The sequence below is a fragment of the Littorina saxatilis genome, linkage group LG13, assembly GCF_037325665.1.
Source record: "Littorina saxatilis isolate snail1 linkage group LG13, US_GU_Lsax_2.0, whole genome shotgun sequence".
In the NCBI taxonomy this organism is placed as follows: Eukaryota; Metazoa; Mollusca; class Gastropoda; order Littorinimorpha; family Littorinidae; genus Littorina; species Littorina saxatilis.
The window spans coordinates 22,999,055-23,021,003 of record NC_090257.1 but is presented as its reverse complement, the minus strand read 5'-3'; the positions used below and the strand labels follow the sequence as shown (position 1 = coordinate 23,021,003).

Below are 21,949 nucleotides of genomic sequence, written 5' to 3'. Positions count from 1 at the left end.
AATAAACAAATCGCGTAATGCAAATTACTACATTTAGTGAAGTTGTCGAACTCACAGAATGAAACTGAACGCACTGCATTTTTTCACCAAGACAATACAGTCAATCCCCATGCACGTGTAAAACGCAGTGAAATTGACAAGCCAGTCAGTATAGCGTGGTAGCGGTTACATTTAGCAGGATAGTGTGCTTTTCTGTATCTTTATTCTTTTAAACGTTCTGAGCTTGTTTTTAAAGGTACTGAACTTGTCAAATCCAGGTGCACGGAGCCCCTGTGGCATTTAGTCATACCTCAGGCAGCTATCCGTTAGAAGAACTACCAAGTTTCATTGACTTGCACTCAAGAGTCAAGAACTGCGATTTTTTTACGAATTAATTTCGTACTCGGACCCGGCTGGTCTTGACCTATTTTTGGATCTAAATTTAGATCAGGTAGATCACCACATCATGCACAAAAAGACACGTCACTAGCAAACTATGTCAGACATCATCATGAGTTTGTGTAAAACAAAATGGAGGCCGGCCGGAATCACTCAGTTGAATCGAACTCCGACCAAACACCACGTAATAACTAGGTTAATTTATGCACTCGCGTGAACAAGAAACTGTCGAGCTTCACAGATGTCGTCGTTCGGTAGTTTTGGGTTTGTTTTACTACCATAGGAGGATTATTGAACTTGTAAATGCACTCAGCTGCAACAAAAACGCAAAACGAAGGCTGTGAGCTGCACTGTGCCTTTAATCCAAACATAACATATCTATATGTTTTTGGAATCAGGAACCGACAAGGAATAAGATGAAATTGTTTTTAAATCGATTTCGGAAATTTAAATTTAATCATAATTTTCATATTTTTAATTTTCAGAGCTTGTTTTTAATTTGAAAATAACACATTGTTTTTGGAATAAAACAAAGATGAAAAATAAGAGAAATTTGTTTTTGGATCGTTTTATAAAAAAAATAATTTTAATTACAATTTTCAGATTTTTAATGACCAAAGTCATTCATTAATTGTTAAGCCTCCAAGCTGAAATGCAATACCAAAGTCCGGCCTTTGTCGAAGATTGCTTAGTCAAAATTTCAATCAATTGCATTGAAAAATAAAGGTGTGACAGTGCCGCCTCAACTTTTACAAAAAGCCGGATATGATATGACGTCATTAAAGACATGTATCGATAAATTGAAAAACATGGCTAGGGATATTATTCCCAGGAACTCTCATGTAAATTTTTTTATAAAGATCGGTCCAGTAGTTTACTCTGAATCGCTCTACACACACACAGACACCACGGCCCTCGTCTCGGGTTTTGAAACTATGTTAATGTTATATAGAGTTTTGCAACTATCGTTATCTGCTATATAGAGTTTCGAAACTATCTTTAACTGTTATATGGAGTTATATCAATACATGTTGCGCGTTCGTGTTTTTTTAGTATCGAACCAATTAACATCATAACCCGAAACTTGGTGCGTCTTCCTGTAAAAAAAAAAAAAAGTTGGTTTTACAGCATGAGACATCATAGTATCATACGCCTGCATCAACCCAGTGACACAAAATACACCTGCATCACATCATACACCTGCATCAACCCCGTGACACAATATAAACCTGCATCATCCCAGTGACATATCAAATACATGTATCATTCAACCCGGTGACACATCATATACATGTATCACCAGTGACACAAAATACACCTGCATCAACCAGGGCCTCACATCCATGAGAGGTAGCATAGGACAAATGTCCTGAACAAAAACAAATCAATAGGAAATTTTTTTCCCGTAACAAAACGTAAATATAATTAAACTTGACTAGTTTCTTGGCACGAGGGTAAAAGAACAAAAATACTTTTCTTGGCAAAAAGGTAACAGAAAATATAAAATAAATTACATCGAGTCAGTGCAGTGTTTCTGTCTCTGAACTTCAACTACTGTGCTGGTTCCTTTCTTTTGCTGAAGAGCATTCGCTTCCTCGTGGATGTCCACTTTTCAACAACCTTCACCACCCACTGTGACTTGTGAATGTCATCCTTTGGCCCCTCCAGGTACACACGCATCAAGCTTGAGACGAAGTTACGCGTGGGAGTGAGGCCGAGGGAGGGGGTAGTGTCTTTCTTCGGCTCCGATGTTTGACTATCGCGATCGACATTCTCACCTGGGCGATCGGGCTCTAACTGCTCTGGGGCTGGAGGAAGCTCAGTTTCCGTGCTACTGACAGATGATGAGGGAAGGGACTTGAAGCGCAATTTCTTCTGTCCATTTTCTGGGATCAGTTTTCGTTTAGGCGGCATGTTTGTTATTTTCGGGGAAAGCGCGAAGGGAGGCAACTCTCAACTGGCTTCGAGCATTCCGAGTTGCGAGCCTTGGAAACTCTTTGGTACTAGAGGCACAAAGTGTCTAATTTCGTCTGCTACACATCGCTTCGCAATACATCGATAAATTAGCATTCAAACTACTGTACATTGAGAAGTACTGACGATGTCCGGATCAAATGATAGAATAATCGGACATTGACCACTTTGTGACAAAAACAATAGGACATTTGTCCTCCTGCATGAAAAATGTATAGGACATTTGAAAAAAACATCCTCATTATTATGTCCGATGTCCGACGTGGATGTGAGGCCCTGATCTACCCAGTGACACATCATACACATGTATCAACCCAGTGACATAGTGTTTTCCAAAACAGAGAAGAAAGCATTGTTATAGTGTTACCCCGCAAGTACCAATTTCTGCCCGCCTCTAAAAACACACATACAATTCACTTTCTCAATCAATCAATCAATCAATATGAAGCTTAGATAGCGCGTATTCCGTGGGTACAGTTCCAAGCGCTTGTCTCAGGAAGATTCGACTGTGAAGGACAGCCTTTCTGAGGGATTTATACATTCTAAACTGGCCTGAGGGTGCAAGGTGAACCCCATCTGCCAAAATATTGGCTTGCAACTGCTGATACTTGGCTGGATTCTCATCTGGGAAATCATGTTCCCAAAACAAAACACTCGGGAGCAGTGCAGCTCCCTGCCGAAGCAAACGGTTTACATCACTTGCACTGGCATTGTACCTGCGATCGAACCTGTACCTGTTGGATGGAAAGCGTGGCATGAGTTGACAAAAAATCACGTTCGGCACCCCAAATCTGGTCCCTTGAATCACTGGCACAAAGGCAAGAATCCGAGAGGAAATCTCCTCTGCTGAACATTCAGAGCAAATTAATGTCGTTATCCCTAATCATTATGAGCAACAGATCTGGCCTGCCAACTGACGTCATCGCGTGACCCAGATTTCTTGCCCAGTCTCCAACTTTCAAACCCCCTCTCCCTGAAACATTGACTTTGCAGGTACCGAGGCCAAAATTGGGCGAAACACCTTCGTCATGAACCAAAAATTCACCAAATCTTCTGGCGAACGAGTGGCCAGAGATGAGGATCATAGCCCAAGCTTTATTTTCTTCGAGTTCGGCTCCCGCACTATTACGAAGGCACGCCATCACGGAAAGCGTCACTAGAAAACCAGTCTGTTCACTCGAAACAAAGTTGTACAAATACCTGATATTCGTGAATGGAATTGAGCACCATTACACGACTGGTACTAACTAGCAACAAAGAATAAGAAACAATGCACTAAACGCAGGAAAGACGGTACAACGGCATACAACGCCACCACAATTCGAAGAGCTCTGTTTTCGCCTGTTGCTGCTTTCGAGTGGTGGGCGGGAGTGACGAGAAAGTTCCAGAATTGCAAAATAATCACTCTTTTCCTGCAGCCAGACGAAAGTAGTTCTTTGCACCCAACTACTTTTAGTGCCTCAAAATACTCGAAATATTCATTAATAACATAGAAGAAAATTCCAAAATACTAAACTTAAAATGTTTTATACAAAAATTGCATTGAGAATTTTTGTTTTCCCCTCACATGACAGACGTTTTCAGTGGTAGGGGAAGACAAGCACACTGGTCACACCAGAGTTATCCTCAATCACAGAGATACATAGACTAAGGAGGTCGTTCATGGGAGATAATCAGAATGTTGACCAAACGAACTCTCTTTTCAAAGTGACTGCATAAACTGGAATAAATGATTGTGCATTTCAAGATTTAAACAGTGTTATGTACACATGTAAATGTGAACCTCTTACACTTTCTTCACCATTTTTCAGTGATACAAACAAATTTCTTTAACATTTTGATTGATAAACTCAAAATGTTTCATGTACATGGTATTCCTGTGGATGGCCCATTACTTAGTAAGCAATTTAACTTATATAGATTGTAATTATGTCCCTTTATTCAACATAACTAGAATTTAAACATTGTTGTGAGAACAAGGGCGTTTATGATAAGGGCTGATGGAATTTTCCACTGCTGTGTTTCCCCCGATTCTAATTTGCATAACCAATGACCTCCCTAATCATGTGACTTATCACCCCCACATTCTTTGGCGCTTCACAGGAATTTTCCCCCATAAGGTGACAAATGCCCGTGTCGTGGCGGTGCAGCCTCAGATTCTACCCTAATTTTCCAGTCATCTTTATCCCTCTCTTCATTATTTAATTCAATTAGTTGAAGGGAGATAATCAACATTGGAATTCTTATCTCCACGGTATCCATCTCTAATTCTACAAGTGCAAGGGAGATAACCGACACTTATTGGTATCTCCACTGGAGTTATGAAAATAAGTGATAAGAATAATGAAATAAAAAAAAGATAAGTAGAGTAAAAATGAATGTCACCAAAGTGGCAAAGAGCAGCAACCTTTAATTGACTGGTTTATTTTCATTTGTTTGGATGTTTGTCTCTCTTCTCATTCCGCTCGCTTTCTCTCCACTTTCTCTCCTCTACTTCTGCACTTAGTATAACATTTTTTATATGATAGGCTAGAATTTTAAGCCACACTCCGTCTCCCGTAAACCATCAGCTGTTGGCACAATACAAACACCCTTTTGTTTAAAACTCAGTGCTGGAGAACTCCCTAGGGCAACTTACCATTGCCCAAACAGATACATTTTATAATAACCGTTATTTGCTTTGAAGACGCAGATTATTGGTCAGTGACAAAATCTGTCATTTGTTGTATATTTTTTTATTCATAAATACACAATATGCTATTGAAGATACAGAGTCGCATTACTACAAACTGACAACAAGCTTAATTCATCACTTATATATGTGAAAAAAGGAAAGTTGTTCACATGGGACCACGTCGACGGCTCGATGATTTAATAAACCACAAGAACTGGTGTGCGGTTTACGCTTGCAAAATAGCTATTTAAGGAAACTGTGTCATTTAATGATCAATACTAAATATTATTGCAAGTGTGCTCCATAAGGTTAAAATTGCTTATTTTGTAAATGATTCCATCTTTCTCAAAACCTCATGCAAGGCGGACTGGGGCTTGTTTCTTTGGCATACTAGTCTTGGTGAAACAAACATGCAGTACATAGAGAATATGACATTGCTTGCTGTGTCTTACCAGATTTACACGAGTTGTTTTTTTTAAATATTGAAATGAAAGCAAAAGCGAGCTGTTCACTATTTGAAAAAGCAACGACTCGAGTGTAAATCTGGTACGACACAAACCCATGTAGTATTCTGCTCATACTACATACTGTACTTGCGTGTATTTTACTAAAAACGTCCCACAGCGACATTCAAGGCGCTTGTTTTGGAACCTCGATCTTTTCTGAAGCCTTGTGCAATCTATTACGTCAAAGTAAATAAACAATATGGAAAGTGTGGCGTGACGTGTTTGTTATAAAAATTCACCGAGGGGAATTAACGAAGCGGGCATTTTTTTTCTACAATGATGTTTGTCTCGGTGACTGTGGCATCATTAGTAGTGGCAAAAACAGGTCCCTGCTAGACTTGCTTGACATGATCTCATTTACATGATATACACACGTGTGATTTGAAAGATTATTATCTCTTGAGTATCTCTCTTAGGTATGTGGGATAAATAGGGAACACTAAACGGCTTGCTGTGTAAAACAGATTTACAAGAGTTGCTTTTTTTAAAGCAAAAAAAAAAACAAGTCGCGTAAGGCGAAAATACAATATTTAGTCAAGTAGCTGTCGAACTCACAGAATGAAACTGAACGCAATGCAACGCAGCAAGACCGTATACTCGTGGTCCACCGCTCACGGCATAGGCAGTGAAATTGACAAGAAGAGCGGGGTAGTGGTTACGCTATGCTGCATAGCACGCTTTTCTGTACCTCTCTTCGTTTTAACTTTCTGAGCGTGTTTTTAATCCAAACATATCATATCTATATATTTTTGGAATCAGGAACCGACAAGGAATAAGATGAAAGTGTTTTTAAATTGATTTCGAAAACAAAATTTTGATAATAATTTTTATATATTTAATTTTCAGAGCTTGTTTTTAATCCGAATATAACATATTTATATGTTTTTGGAATCAGCAAATGATGGAGAATAAGATAAACGTAAATTTGGATCGTTTTATAAATTTTTATTTTTTTTTACAATTTTCAGATTTTTAATGACCAAAGTCATTAATTAATTTTTAAGCCACCAAGCTGAAATGCAATACCGAACCCCGGGCTTCGTCGAAGAGTACTTGACCAAAATGTCAACCAATTTGGTTGAAAAATGAGGGCGTGACAGTGCCGCCTCAACTTTCACGAAAAGCCGGATATGACGTCATCAAAGACATTTATCAAAAAAATGAAAAAAACGTTCGGGGATTTCATACCCAGGAACTCTCATGTCAAATTTCATAAAGATCGGTCCAGTAGTTTAGTCTGAATCGCTCTACACACACACACACACAGACACACACACACACAGACACACGCACATACACCACGACCCTCGTTTCGATTCCCCCTCGATGTTAAAATATTTAGTCAAAACTTGACTAAATATAAAAAGGGTTTCAATAATGACGTTTGTCTCAGTGACTTTATCATCATGAGCAGTTCAAGATTAGGTACCTCTCAGACTGTAGTTTGACAATAATATACCCACATGTGAGTATATGATTTACTTATGGTCTGTTTTTGGTATGGAAAATAAATATGCTTTATTTGTATTTTAGACAAACTATAATTGCCACTTGATGCAGATTTGACCATCATTGTTTGCCTTGACAGTCAGCACATTTCCCTGGCAATAACAGGAATACTGACAGTATTAGAGTGTTGTAAAGTCATACTTGTGTTTTTTTTTATCAAATTAAATATAACGGATATCTGTTGTAATATTTTATCACAAATACATCATTGATGTTTTTTGTTTGATTGTTTGTTTATTCTAGGTTCACCAAGAAGATGACCCATCTATCAAGGGAACGGAGTTAACCCAAAACCAGCTTGCCCACTTTATATTAGCATTCACCATTCGCCATGGCCTGTCGAAAACCGCACTACAAGATTTGCTAGACATTTTTAACTTACTCATCCCTGGGTGCTTGCCCAAAACGAAATACTTTTTTGACAAACTTTTTTTCAAAACTCAAAATATTGATGTACATTTTTTTTGCACCGCCTGCTTGTGTTATCTAGGGTTGGAAGAAGTGTTCCCATTACCATGCCCCGAGTGTCAGCAGTACACAACATTGAAAGACTGCAAGGACACTTCTTCCTTTTTTGTTGTTCTCCCAATGAGAGATCAAATTTCGGCCATACTTTCAGGTGAAAACTTACAGAAAAAAATCATGCACAGCATACAAAACAGGGAGGGGGAGATGTACTCTGTTGGGAGAACAGCAAATGTTTGCCAAGATGCAGACAGCATCACCCTTCAGTTCTTTGCAGATGGAGCTCCAGTTTTTTCTTCGTCTGCTGTGTCTGTATATGGCCCCTTATGTGCACAATCAATGAACTTCCACACGCAGACAGGCAGGAACATGTAATATTGCACACACTCTGGTTCAGCAAGAATAAACCACGCATGGACACATTTCTTAAACCTTTCATCGATCAAACGCAACAACTCAGCACACAAGCAATTGACTGGACAGACGTTCATGGTGTTGTGCATTCATCCAATGTGTTTGCAGCAATCTGTGTATGTGATGCAGTACCCAGAGCTATGCTGCAAAACTTCAAGCAGTTCAATGGTCGACATGGCTGTGGCTACTGCACACACCCAGGTGATGTGGTTCCTAAGGGGCGCGGTCATGCACGTGTCTATCCCATCACACCTGCCAACACCTTTGATGAACGCACACACCAGGAAACAATGCAACACGTACAGACAGTTCTTGACAGTACTGAAGACAGTGTGTGCGGTGTGAAAGGCCCCTCTCCTTTGATAATGCTCCCTGGGTTTGATATTGTGAAAGGTGTGCCTCCTGAGTACATGCATGGTGTGTGTCTGGGTGTGACAAAACAGATGACTGGCTTGTGGTGTGATGGGCAGAATGCTGCGGAAGAATTTCACATACCCGAGGCAGCACAAAAACGCATTGACGAGGAGTTAATTGACTTGAAAACTCCAGACGAAATTGGTAGGGTACCACGGAAACTTTCTGATCGCGTGCACTGGAAAGCATGCGAATGGAGAGCATGGTTGTTGTTTCTCTCTCCTGTTCTCCTGAAGGGAGTTCTGCCAACACGACTCTGGAAACACTGGATGTTGTTTGTGTGTTCGATTCACTTGCTGTTGCAAGAAACTGTATCCGCAGAGGACATTAACACCGCTAAACTTTGGCTCGTTTCGTTTGTACAGCAGGTGCCTCGTCTGTATGGTGTCGTTCATGTGACGTACAATGTCCATATTTTGATACATTTGCCAGGGGCTGTTCATGATTGGGGTCCGCTTTGTGGATTTTCCTCTTTTATGTTTGAAGATGCTATTGGAAGATTGTTTCATTTGTTTAACGGAACGAGAGCTGTGCCAATGCAAATTGCTCAGCGCTTTTTGATCATGAAAAAATTAAACCTTTGGGTCAAAAGTTGTAATGATGATGTAACTGTAATGTGGAAGAACCTCACTGGCAAATGTACCAAAACTAAGTGTTCATATCACCTGACTGAAAAAATAATCATTCTGAGTAAAACATCTTTTAGGTCCCTGACAGAACAAGAACAGCATGCATATGGGCCCACTCAAAATTACTTCTTGGATATTTCAAGATGCATCATCAATAACTTACTGTACACAACTTTGATTTATTCAGCTGATTTTAAACGATGTAATTCGTATTTTTCAACAAACACAGGAGAGAAAGGTGTGATCCATTCGATGATAATTGACATAAACGATGATGGTCAACAGGATTTAATAATCTTTTACTATAGTCTAGTGCCAGCTGTACTACAGCTTGATAATTTCTCTAACCATGTTGAAACAACAGACTTTTTCCTGTCTTTTCATGAGAGAAGGCAGTTGAGAATGTGTAAAGCTAAAGATGTTAAAAATAAATGTGTGTTCATAAGCAGTAGAGATAATGTAAAATATGTTGTGAATCTTCTCCCAATCATATAAACAATTTTCTGAAGGCTGTGACTGTAGTGGGGGTGGAGTATGTGCGTGTGTGTGTATGTGTGTGTGTGTGTGTGTGTGTGTTTTCCTGCACACCCACAAAAATATTTACTAACTTGTGTGTTCAATGAGTAGTGTTCCAAGTCACTGTTGTTGGTATCAAAACCTATCTACAAGGAGAAAATCAGCAAACATGATCTTACCTTGAAATTTTAGAACTTTATAAATTATTGATTTGTTATGTTTTTATTTCTAAGCTGAGGGTATGTGGAGTTCATGGAGGGTGTGTGTGTAAATGAGTGTGTGTGTGTGTGAAAGACAAAAACAGACAGAACGAGACAGACATTTGTTTTATCTACTTCGACACATCTTCATATAATACACATTCACTCCATAATATGCACATAAGGGACTATATCGATTTTTTTAATAATAATGTTTGATCAAATAAGCAATCTGTGATATCATTTAGTAGTGTATGTTTAGCTAGTAAAATTGAAAAAGTGGAACGTTGATATTTAAAATGTTTTTATAGATTAAGATATTCAATTCACTTACTTTGGGGGTTTTCTTACCTCGAGGCTTGGTAAAGGTCTACTTACTCAACCCATGTAAAGTTTCAAGGACAAAGTGTGATCCTGTTGTTTTAACTCAGCTAGTTTACTGATCTGCGTCTAATGTCAAAAACATACAATTTACATTACATACCTTTTTGTTCATTTTCAAGGTCACATCTGTGCTAGGAAACTCACAAATAAAATAATGCTTTTGTACCTGCTTTAAATAATTGCGGTAAATTATTGTATGCTTCTAAAAAATAGCACATTAGGATAGGACTTGAAATAATGCAATACAAATTCCTTCTCCTTTCATTCACTTATCATAAATGCCAGATTTCCTCTATATCTCTTTTTCTCTCTCTCAATTTTCCATTGTGGCTGATATTAAATCTTACAGTTTTCGAAAGGCTGTGGCGTATGGTAATCAGCCCAACTTGTCACACTTGATTTGGTTGAAAATGTTGTTTTATGGTCTCTATATAGTATATTAATGCCAATCGTAGTCGACTAAAATAAAAATTGACTACTAGTACAATTACCATATTAATCGTTTCATTGACATTCATTATTCAGAAATGTTACTTTTGCTTTGTTTTAACAAGTACAACATATCTGTTTAGAGAGGAAATGGTGGTAATTGTATATGTGTATTTATCTCATAACTAACATGACTTTTGTATTTTTTGAGTCACTTGAGAAAAAGTGACTCTATGTAATCGGTCAGTGTTAGTCTGTCCGGCCGGCCGGCCGTCCGTAGACACCACCTTAACGTTGGACTTTTCTCGGAAACTATCAAAGCGATCGGGCTCATATTTTGTTTAGTCGTGACCTCCAATGACCTCTACACTTTAACGATGGTTTCGTTGACCTTTGACCTTTTTCAAGGTCACAGGTCAGCGTCAAAGGAAAAATTAGACATTTTATATCTTTGACAAAGTTCATCGGATGTGATTGAAACTTTGTAGGATTATTCTTTACATCAAAGTATTTACATCTGTAGCCTTTTACGAACGTTATCAGAAAAACAAGGGAGATAACTAGCCTTTTCTGTTCGGCAACACACAACTTAACGTTGGGCTTTTCTCGGAAACTATAAAAGTGACCGGGCTCAAATTTTATGTGAACGTGACTCATTGTGTTGTGAATAGCAATTTCTTCCTGTCCATCTGATGCCTCATATAATATTCAGAACTGCGAAAGTGACTCGATCGAGCGTTTGCTCTTCTTGTTAATGTGTTGAATAATATTTTAACAAGTGTAACTGTAAGGAATCATTTATCAATGTCTGATGTCTGAGAGTAATTTCATAATAGTTGGAAGGATGCAAGTGGTTGGCAAGGGTACATTGGGTGACTTGCAGGACGCTTGCATCTTTTTACCTGGACAGGCCGTTACATCAAACCAGTTAGGAGGAATGAGGCAAGTAGCCGGCAAGGGTACATTGGGTGACTTGCTGGGCGCTTGTGTCTCTTACTTCTGGCTGGTAGGGAAGAGGGAGGCAAGAGCCCTCAAGGGTACATTGGGTGACTTGCAGGGTTTTTGCGCCTCTCTTCCCTTGGTGTGCGGCGGTACCAGCCAACAATTGTATTGTCAGCTGGTTTGTGGCGTTTTACCGCAGCATTTTAACCATTTTTATCCTTTTTATTTTTGTACAAGTGATGAGAACAAGGTGTGTGCCAGATGCGTGTAAGTTGTGCATTTAAATTGTGAAATGCGAGTGGCTTGGGAGTGTCTGTTTCAAAAATCTGTGCTCTGGTCTTTCTCCCAAAAATATGTATTTTCTCTAATACATGATGTTCAGCTTGCATCTTTTTACCTGGACAGGCCGTTACATCAAACCAGTTAGGAGGAATGAGGCAAGTAGCCGGCAAGGGTATATTGGATGACTTGCTGGGCGCTTGTGTCTCTTACTTCTGGCTGGTAGGGAAGAGGGAGGCAAGAGCCCCCAAGGGTACATTGGGTGACTTGCAGGGTTTTTGCGCCTCTCTTCCCTTGGTGTGCGGCGGTACCAGCCAACAATTGTATTGTCAGCTGGTTTGTGGCGTTTTACCGCAGCATTTTAACCATTTTTATCCTTTTTATTTTTGTACAAGTGATGAGAACAAGGTGCGTGCCAGATGCGTGTAAGTTGTGCATTTAAATTGTGAAATGCGAGTGGCTTGGGAGTGTCTGTTTCAAAAATCTGTGCTCTGGTCTTTCTCCCAAAAATATGTATTTTCTCTAATACATGATGTTCAGCTTGCATCTTTTTAACTGGACAGGCCGTTACATCAAACCAGTTAGGAGGAATGAGGCAAGTAGCCGGCAAGGGTACATTGGGTGACTTGCTGGGCGCTTGTGTCTCTTACTTCTGGCTGGTAGGGAAGAGGGAGGCAAGAGCCCCCAAGGGTACATTGGGTGACTTGCAGGGTTTTTGCGCCTCTCTTCCCTTGGTGTGCGGCGGTACCAGCCAACAATTGTATTGTCAGCTGGTTTGTGGCGTTTTACCGCAACATTTTAACCATTTTTATCCTTTTTATTTTTGTACAAGTGATGAGAACAAGGTGTGTGCCAAATGCGTGTAAGTTGTGCATTTAAATTGTGCAATGCGAGTGGCTTGGGAGTGTCTGTTTCAAAAATCTGTGCTCTGGTCTTTCTCCCAAAAATATGTATTTTCTCTAATACATGATGTTCAGAGGAGAAAAATAATCATGAATGTATTTATAACAATGCCAGTACTAGTTCAATACAGCAACATCTTGTGGGGAAGCAGAAAAGAACTTCTACTCTTTTAATTTGTACGATTGAGAGAGATTGTGTGTGTGTGTGTGTGTGTGTGTGTGTGTGTGTGTGTGTGTGTGTGTGTGTGTGTGTGTGTTTGTGTGTGTGCGTGTGTGTTTGTGTGTGTGTACGCGCATGGGCGTGAGCGTGCACAAACTATCTCAACAGGAATTTATATCAATTTTACTTGCAATTGGAAAATGTAAAAAAATGTCTTGTGTCATCCGAAACAAAGAGTTCAATTTACACACACACACACACACACACAAAGGGTCTAAAACACAATAAACAAACTTATGAAAATATGTAATGAAAAATGTGTTCTTTTATTTACCTATAACCTGAACAAAATTGTTTTAAAAATGATTAAAAGTAATACAAACATGCTACACGCTTCTTCGGTAAATGTACGACGGTATACTATACAGGAGTACTACAGACCAAAGAACCATAGTACAAATAACTAGGTACTACAGTAATACTATAGTACATGGTACATTCATTAAAAAGTACCATAGTACTTTGTACTAGGTACTATAGTACTACTGTAGTACATGGTACATTCCAAAAAAGTACCATAGTACAAAGTACTAGGTACTATAGTACAAAGTACTAGGTACTATAGTACTACTGTAGTACATGGTACATTCACAAAAAGTACCATAGTACAAAGTACTAGGTACTATAGTACTATAGTACATTCACTAAAAAGTACCATAGTACAAAGTACAAAGTACTCTACTGTACCACAAAGTACTATAGTACAGGGTACATTTACTTCACAGTACTATAGTACAAAGTACCATGTACTACGGTATGTACTATAGTACAGGGTACATTTACTATAGTTTACTATAGTACAGGGTACATTTACTATAGTTTACTATAGTATACTATAGTACATCGTGTGGTACTTTTTCAGCTGGGCATGCCCACTGGCGCCATCGGGACTGGCGGAGAGTTCTTTTTTCGGACGAGAAGCGCTTTTGCCTGGAACCTGGCGATGGGCGTGTCCGGATCTGGCGAAAACATGGACAGCGGTTTGTTAACAATAACATCTTACAGCATGATCGATGGGGAGGTGCCAGCGTCATGATATGGGGCGCCATAGGTGTCAATTAGCGAGTGGGACCTGTCGTCTTTCAGAACGTCGGCCAAGGTCGTGGGAATGGTATCAATGCAGACCGCTACATCAATCAAGTCCTGCGTCCCTATGTGGTTCCATTTGTCCAGAGGGACCGGAACTGCCTGTTCCAGCAAGACAATGTCTGTCCCCATACTGCACGTGCTACCCAGAACTTCCTGCGTCACAACAACGTCAACCTTCTGCCTCATCCTGCTCGATCTCCGGATCTCAACCCAATCGAATACTTTTGGGACATCATGCAAAGAAGGATTAATGGCCTTGCCCGGAGACCCTGCACAGCAGCAGAACTGCGTGCTGCCGTGACCCAGGTGTGGGCTCAGGTCCCTCAGCAGCAAATTAATCACCTCGTCCTCTCCATGTACCGGAGGTGCGCCACAGTCATCAACGCCCAGGGAGGAGCAACACGCTTTTGACTTTCAACAGTCTTCAAACAGTGTTCAGTGGAACATGGCACGTCATGCTCTCATCCCAATACACTTTTCCGTATGGTTTTTGTATCGGTCAATTCGTTTCCTTGTTATTGTTAACCCGAAATAATTAATTCGACATTAAAATTCATGGGTAAGCCATCTTCACTGTAGCATTTGCGTTTCTTTTGCCTCTGAGTTTATATACATATTTAAAAAAATTCACTTTCATTTACCGGTAAACATTCCACTCAAATACGCTTTTGCTGAGCACTGTGACTTTTGGATGTGATGAATATTTGTGATAATGTTTTCCTAGGTGAGGAAACTTGAATTTCTGATGGCAGACGCCCTGGAACAAGGATGCCGTCATGTGATCACATGCGGAGGGTTGCAGTCCAATCATTGCAGAGCAGTGGCGCTTGCTGCGAGACAGCTAGGGTTGACACCACATCTCTTCCTTCGAACAGATGCAACTGTAAGTGTTTCATTAAGCTTTCTGGCATACTCTAGATATAGCCCTGTGGAAGTGATGTCACATACTGAAAGAAGAGTGTACATTTTGAGAATATTCAGTGCGATAATGAAGCTGGCACAGTGTTAAATCTGGAAAGTGCTGGCTCTCTTCGTTGTGTGTGAACGCACATTTTGTTGTTGCTTTTGTTGTTTTTGTTTTCGGCTCACCATCACAAGTTTGGTCAGACTTTTACATCGCTTAACTCATTGTCTCCCAGGTATGGATATATCCGTACCCACTCATATGGCTCTATCTGACCTGGTACGGACATCACTTCAGTCGCTTCCTGTTACGTTGATCTAACGCCTGCATTCCAACGTGTTGATACACATTTACTACAATTCTGAGTGACCTGCTGCAGCACAGCTGGTCTCGGCTAAAAGAAAACTTGGTCAACATAGGTGGGGTAGAAAGTGTGAAGACCACACCTCCACTTTGACACATACACAAAATCAAGTCGGGGTGCTTTCTGTGCAGGGTGAGATTTTGTTGTCATGAATCACTTTCACAGATTGCCACCAGTGTCAATTAAGAAATTAATCTTCTTCTTCTTCTTCTTCTGCGTTCGTGGGCTGAAACTCCCACGTACACTCGTGTTTTTTGCACGAGTGGAATTTTACGTGTATGACCGTTTTTTACCCCGCCATTTAGGCAGCCATACGCCGCTTTCGGAGGAAGCATGCTGGGTATTTTCGTGTTTCTATAACCAACCGAACTCTGACATGGATTACAGGATCTTTTTCGTGCGCACTTGGTCTTGTGCTTGCGTGTACACACGGGGGTGTTCGGACACAGAAAGTTGACTCTGAGAAATAAATCTCTCGCCGAACGTGGGGACGAACTCACGCTGACAGCGGCCAACTGGATACAAATCCAGCGTGCTACCGACTGAGCTACATCCCCGCCCTATTAACTGAATCAAAATTCACAGTCTTCACAGAAAACACCCAGGCTTATAATGACTGGGTTCAACAGGGGCGATGGTTATCCCGTGTAAAGCCTGGCCAGATCTGAGATGATGACTCAAATTTCCCCAACCGTGAAAAAAAGATTGCCAGTTATGTTAAAATGATGGCAAAGTTGTCAACAATTCGAAAGAAGTTTTGCATATTATTAGTAGCTCATCAAATGATATCGCTACATGTAGTTCTGTGCATATTGTTGTTGTTGTTAGCAATGGAGAGCATCAAATAATATCGCTATAGTTCTGTGCATATTGTTGTTGTCGTTGTTGTTGTTGTTAGCGACTGAGAGCATCAAATGATATCGCTAGTTCTGTGCATATTGTTGTTGTTGTTGTTGTTGTTTCTGTGCATGTTGTTGTTGTAATTATGTGTGTGTATGTTGTTATCAGGATGTGAAGAGTGCAGGCTGTGAGGGTAACATGTTGTTGGATCGTCTGTGTGGATCTCATATCTACCTGGTTCCGAGGAGAAACCCCTTCCTCACACACCTCAAACCCAGAATGGAACAGCTTGCTCAGCAAATTAAGTGAGTTTGTGTGTGTGTGTGTGTGTGTGTGTGTGTGTGTGTGTGTGTCTGTTTGCAAATTTGTGTGTGTGTGTCTGTTTGCAAATTTGTGTGTGTGTCTGTGTCTGTCTGTGTGTGTCTGTGTCTGTCTGTCTGTCTGAGTCTGTCTGTCTGTGTCAATGTCTGTGTGTGTGTGTTTGTTTCTGTGTGTGTGTGTGTGTACATGTATTTACAAGGATGTGACATTTAAACCAAAGGTATAATGCGGGAAGTTTTGAATGTACGTGTGAGTGTGAACAGGCACCTGCATAATTACTGTATTTGTTTGCAAGGGAACTACTGTTTGCACACAAGAACATTCCAGAAAGCTTTGTTGTTGTTGTTGATATGTATCTGCATACACTTTGTTATTTTTGTCTTTGATAAAACATTGATCTTAGCATTGAGCACTGTCCCCACTGGGCCCTTTCATAGTCATAAGGCCAAAAAAAAAAAATAGGTGTGGTTACGGTAACATAGCCAAAAAAAATAGGGTAGGTAGGTAGGCAATCACTTTTTTTTTTTTTTTAACTTTTTTTTCTAAAGTGTACAAATTAAACCTACTTGACAGGGAAATAAGTGTGCGACACGGGCGCTTTCACTTTCATTGCGCTTTTTGCACTCGGTTTTTTTTTTTTTTTTTTTTTTTTTTTGACAAATGTAATAAAAAGTTATAGGATCGGCCCCTAAAAATAGGGTAGGTCGGGTTACCGTAACCACACCTATTTTTTTTTTAGGCCTAAATTCATTCTTCAGCACAGCGAGTGGAGAAGACAGTTACCTGATACCCGTCGGAGGTTCCAACAAGACAGGCCTGTTTGGTTACATCACTGTCTTTGAAGAACTTATGCAACAGGTAGATGAACACAAATAAAAGCGAAAAAAGCCTTTTATCTTGATTCAAAGGAGAACTGGCATGGCAGTTTTTTCCTAAAAATATTTGTCATGCATGTATATTTGTGAAGAACAATTTGAGAATGAAAGGTTTGAAGTGACAATAGTCATTATTCATTTCGAACCAGGTTTCTGCTGTCATCAGCTTATTCAAACAGTAAACTGTTTTATTTTTCAGTGTGGAAAATAAATGACTTGCTAATGTAATTTTAAAGGTTGTTAATTAATTGCATGTGGTGTTTTTTAATTGAAAAAAAATTCGGAACCAACATGACAATTTCTTCTGTATGTTTGTTATACCCTTGCATGGGAGTTTATCAGGTAGAAGATTATTGATGACATGAGTGCAGAGACTATTCTCTGGCATGAGATTTGTGCTCTCTTCAACTTACGCAAGCTACCAGCTGCTTTTTTATTCAAATCGTTGCTTGTCAGATCTTGTCTTAATTCACCCTTACCCTACATTTTCTGCCGTGACTGAATTATTTTGATCTCTTGCAGGGTGCGTTAGATAATTTTGATGACCTGGTGTTCGCCTGTGGCAGTGGGGGCACTGCAACAGGCCTGGCTCTTGGTAATTACCTGACAAATGGAAAACTTAGGTGAGTTCTACCATGATTTGAAAGCTACTACAAGTACAGGTATAAAAAATGGTACATGTATACTGTACTAAGAAATAAAAGAAATGCAACAGATGGGAAACAGTATATAAGAGAGATGAGGGTTGAGTGGGGGTGGTGTGACACTGACACATATTTTATTGTGAAGGCCAGTGACCTATAATGTAAGAACTGATAAGAAAACTTTAATGCCCATTTCATTGTGCATAAACATGAACATTTTCTTTTGGCACCACAATTACTTATGGAGCAAACACAAAGACACCGATCAGAAAGTGCTATATATACAACTAAATGAATACCCGCTTCGCCGGGTACGGCTGCGCCGGGAAGAAGTTGAGCCGAATACCCGGCGCACCGCACGGAGGAAGGGAGACAAACGCGGCTGAAAACACTGGAGAAGATAAGGAAGAGTTACTGGGAATGGATCGAGAGAAAAATCAAAATCGGTTCAGCGCTGCGCGCGAAAAACCAAAATCGGTTCAGCGCTGCGCGCTGAGAGCACGTGTTGAAATATCTCATCGATGAGGTTGTGTCCGGGGTGTAGCTGAATACGGTCTCCAAATTTGAAAAAGATCCACCAAGAACTTTGGCTTGGCATCGCGGACACAGACAGACAGACAGACACAAGTCGTATATATATATATAGATTAGAATGTAAAATCTGGACTCAAACAAATTTTTCAATGAAAATTAGGGTGTTTCTGAAAACATGGCATTCACAGCAACTGAAGGGGGACAGAGATAGAAGGAGAGCGTGTGTGTCGAGTGCATATACTTCAGTAAAGAGTAGTTTCTGATGTGCGTTTCTTAAACATTTATTGCGTCGTTCAGTTTTTAATGTTTCACAGTTTACTTTGCAAACCTTTAAGCCACACTATATCTTATGCATGTTTTCAGCTTGATTGTCCTCATCACATTATGCTGGGTACATGCAGTAGTCTTTTCAAACTGATTTGTATCATGATTCATCACATTCTGCAGGTTACATGCGATAGCTGTGAGTGACAACGCAACTTACTTTTACGACCACTGTGACGAGACGCTGGCAGAGGTAGGCATGGCTCACCTAAACTCTCGGGACCTGATGCGGGTCATTGACGGACACAAGGGCAAAGGTTACGGCATCTCTACTGAAGACGAACTTGGTAAATGAAGAAGATTGGTCCATAACATTGTAAAAGACTAAAGTAAGAAACAAAATCTTCTTAGAAATTGTGCCCATCTCAAAATGGCCAACATTATTTTTCCATACCTTTCCTCCCCTGGGGCCGGGTAGATCAGGTGGTCAAGCACTGGACTTTTGATCCAAGGGTCATACGTTCGAATCCAGGCAGGGACGGACAAGAGTCAACATTATGCGCAGACTCAGATAGTATCCATGTCCAACCTTGGCCACAAGTGCAGGCATGGCTGATTACACCCAGTATCCATGTCCAACCTTGGCCACAAGTGCAGGCATGGCTGATTACACCTAGTATCCATGTCCAACCTTGGCCACAAGTGCAGGCATGGCTGATTACACCTAGTATCCATGTCCAACCTTGGCCACAAGTGCAGGCATGGCTGATTACACCCCAGCATACACCCATATCTCATCCAAAGTTGGGGCAACACCCAGGAACATGCCCCCAATGGTTTCACCACGAGGGCGTAAAACAACACTATCATCATTACATTATCTTTCCTTATCTTACCTTACCAGGGGTGGGACTCTCTTGTGATAAAAATAAAAGGAAATCCCTTTTTTCTAGGGGGGTTCGGGGGCATGCTCCCCCAAATTTTGTTTAAATGGTACATTAAAATCTGTACAATCTGGTGCATTCTGAGACTAAAATTCAACTTGGTTGGATCAGGTAAAAAAAACATTCTCCTCACTCCCCACCCCCTCCCCCCCCCCCCCCCCCCCAAAAAAAAAATACCAAACTAAAACAAAACCTTTCACACAACATTGGTAACATTGTAATGGTGCATATTTACGTAATGAACCATGTATCCATAACCAATACTGGCAAAAGTATGATCCAAGTGACACCCCAATGCATTGAAGCTCAAAATTACTATTAGTTATCAGGAGTTTTCAGTCAGCACAATTTAACTCTCAAGCCTCCAGTGTTCCGTTCCATCTTCACTTCTCTCCATATCATTCAGTCAACAAGTTATAGATACTGTGATAAAATGGGGCACGGAAAAATAGATTACTCCAGCGGAATTCGTAAGTTGTGTCTGCATAAATCCGCGTATTCGCGGAAAAGTCCCACCCCTGTTTACCTTAGCTTACCCTCATCGCGCTTTTTGCAGAGTTTATCCAGCAAGTGGCAATGGAGACGGCCATCCTTCTGGACCCGGTGTACAGTGGGAAAACTGCTCTAGGTATGGTGCGCGAGATTCATAACAATCCAGGCGCCTTCCAGGGACGTCGCGTTCTCTTTCTTCACACAGGTATAGGAGCTAGTTGACATTAGCATAAGTAATGTAAAGCTTTGTGTAAACTGGATGTCCTGAAAATATTGATGCAATTACTTTGGGGGATGCTACGTACATTATATTCTGTGAGTGGTTTCCTGTGTATAGATGTGTGAATGTGTGTGTGTGTATGCGTGCGTCATCCATTGGATGTTTGATTGTGTCAAATATCACTGAAACATTTCTTGTGTGTGTGTGATCAACATATTTGAATGCGCCATCACTGCATTTCCTACAAATTTGTTTTGTGTGTGTGTGTGTGTGTGTGTGTGTGTGTGTGTGATCAACATATTTGAATGCGCCATCACTGCATTTCCTACAAATTTGTTTTGTGTGTGTGTGTGTGTGTGTGTGTGTGTGTGTGTGTGTGACATATTTGAATGCACTATCACTGCATTTCCTACACGTGTGTCACTGTGTGTTGCAGGTGGAATATTCGGTCTATTTGACGGGAGGATGACACCTTTTCTGGAGCAGAAGCAAGAACAAGAACCTCTGATCAAAATGTGGCCAGAAGTCAATGACTGCCCTTTGTAAGATGTATAGAGTGTTATAAAGAGAGAATGTGCTAGTGGTTGTAAAATAAATGAGTTTACTCCTAAATATTTTGTGATTGGGCTGTGATACTGTGTTTTATGTTACCTTTCCCTTTGCTGCATCACGCTTTGGACTAGTCATAGTCAAGATGATGATGTTCGTGTACAACCCATGTTTCCTGAAGGATTAAATGTAAACAGTACTGTCCGAGCGGGAATATTTAGCACTAAAACAATTCTTTTTCAAATTCCATCTGGGTTGTACACAAGTACATGTACCTCACAAATCCAGATCTTGTATTTCAAATTACATTTTGCTTATTTAATTTGTTAGTTAGTGTGTGTCTGAAGAATTCCTATGCAACATATATTGTCAAAAAATTTTACAAGTTGTTTTCTCTTCAAAAAGAGAAATGTATCACCTTCATCACATTAATATTGATGATTTTCTTTACATTGCATCCCCTCTCCTTAAAGGCTTACAAACTTACTCCCATGTTTACAAAGTATAGTTTGCCCACAATCGATGTCAAACGCACCATAAGACCATATAATGACGATATGTCGTCATGCGCGGACCATATACGTGCATTTCAGCTTGTTCTAGCCTCTGAAAAAGTGAGGATGTCAACAACGACACGGAGTTCTCTCCCTTGCGTCAACAGCGCATGTGTTGCCAAATCTATAAATAGGACGATCCAGATCAAAATGAAAATTAACATATCTCAACATTGAAGGGGTCCTAGACCACAATATTTTGCAGGGAACTTAATTTAGCATGTCTCCAGCTGTTGGTAAAGCAATTAGCGTGTATAGTCATCGAGTACAGAGGATGAGGAGTTGTTGAAATAGATTTTTGTAAGCAGATGACTTTTTAGCCCATGTGTGCAGAGTCGGCATGCATTGAATTGATTGCTAGCATCATAATTGGCATTTCATGATTAAATGAAGAATTAAAATATTTTATGCAAGATTTTTTTGCAAAAACTTCTTAGTTAATAATTATGTACCTGTTGTAAAAATATGTGTGATGTGCTGAATCACATGCATATACAGTATTTAATAAATAAAAGTAAAG

General features: G+C 40.1%; 2 protein-coding genes across 2 annotated transcripts in view; both read left to right on the top strand.

Moving 5' to 3' along the window:
- LOC138945306 (uncharacterized) overlaps window positions 1-21,917 on the top strand; it is an 87,488-nt gene extending 65,571 nt beyond the window's left edge. Inside the window, exons 3-9 of the mRNA XM_070316723.1 lie at window positions 14,649-14,807; window positions 16,201-16,337; window positions 17,112-17,211; window positions 17,751-17,851; window positions 18,854-19,017; window positions 20,171-20,311; window positions 20,763-21,917. Of these exons, the coding sequence (XP_070172824.1) occupies window positions 14,649-14,807; window positions 16,201-16,337; window positions 17,112-17,211; window positions 17,751-17,851; window positions 18,854-19,017; window positions 20,171-20,311; window positions 20,763-20,872 (912 nt within the window). The 3' untranslated portion in view covers window positions 20,873-21,917. The remainder of the gene's footprint in view (window positions 1-14,648; window positions 14,808-16,200; window positions 16,338-17,111; window positions 17,212-17,750; window positions 17,852-18,853; window positions 19,018-20,170; window positions 20,312-20,762) is intronic.
- LOC138945298 (uncharacterized) lies at window positions 7,291-12,781 on the top strand. The gene has a single exon (XM_070316717.1). The coding sequence runs from the start codon at window positions 7,833-7,835 to the stop codon at window positions 9,456-9,458; it is 1,626 nt and encodes a 541-aa protein (XP_070172818.1). The 5' UTR covers window positions 7,291-7,832; the 3' UTR covers window positions 9,459-12,781.
- Window positions 21,918-21,949: the final 32 nt, after the last annotated feature.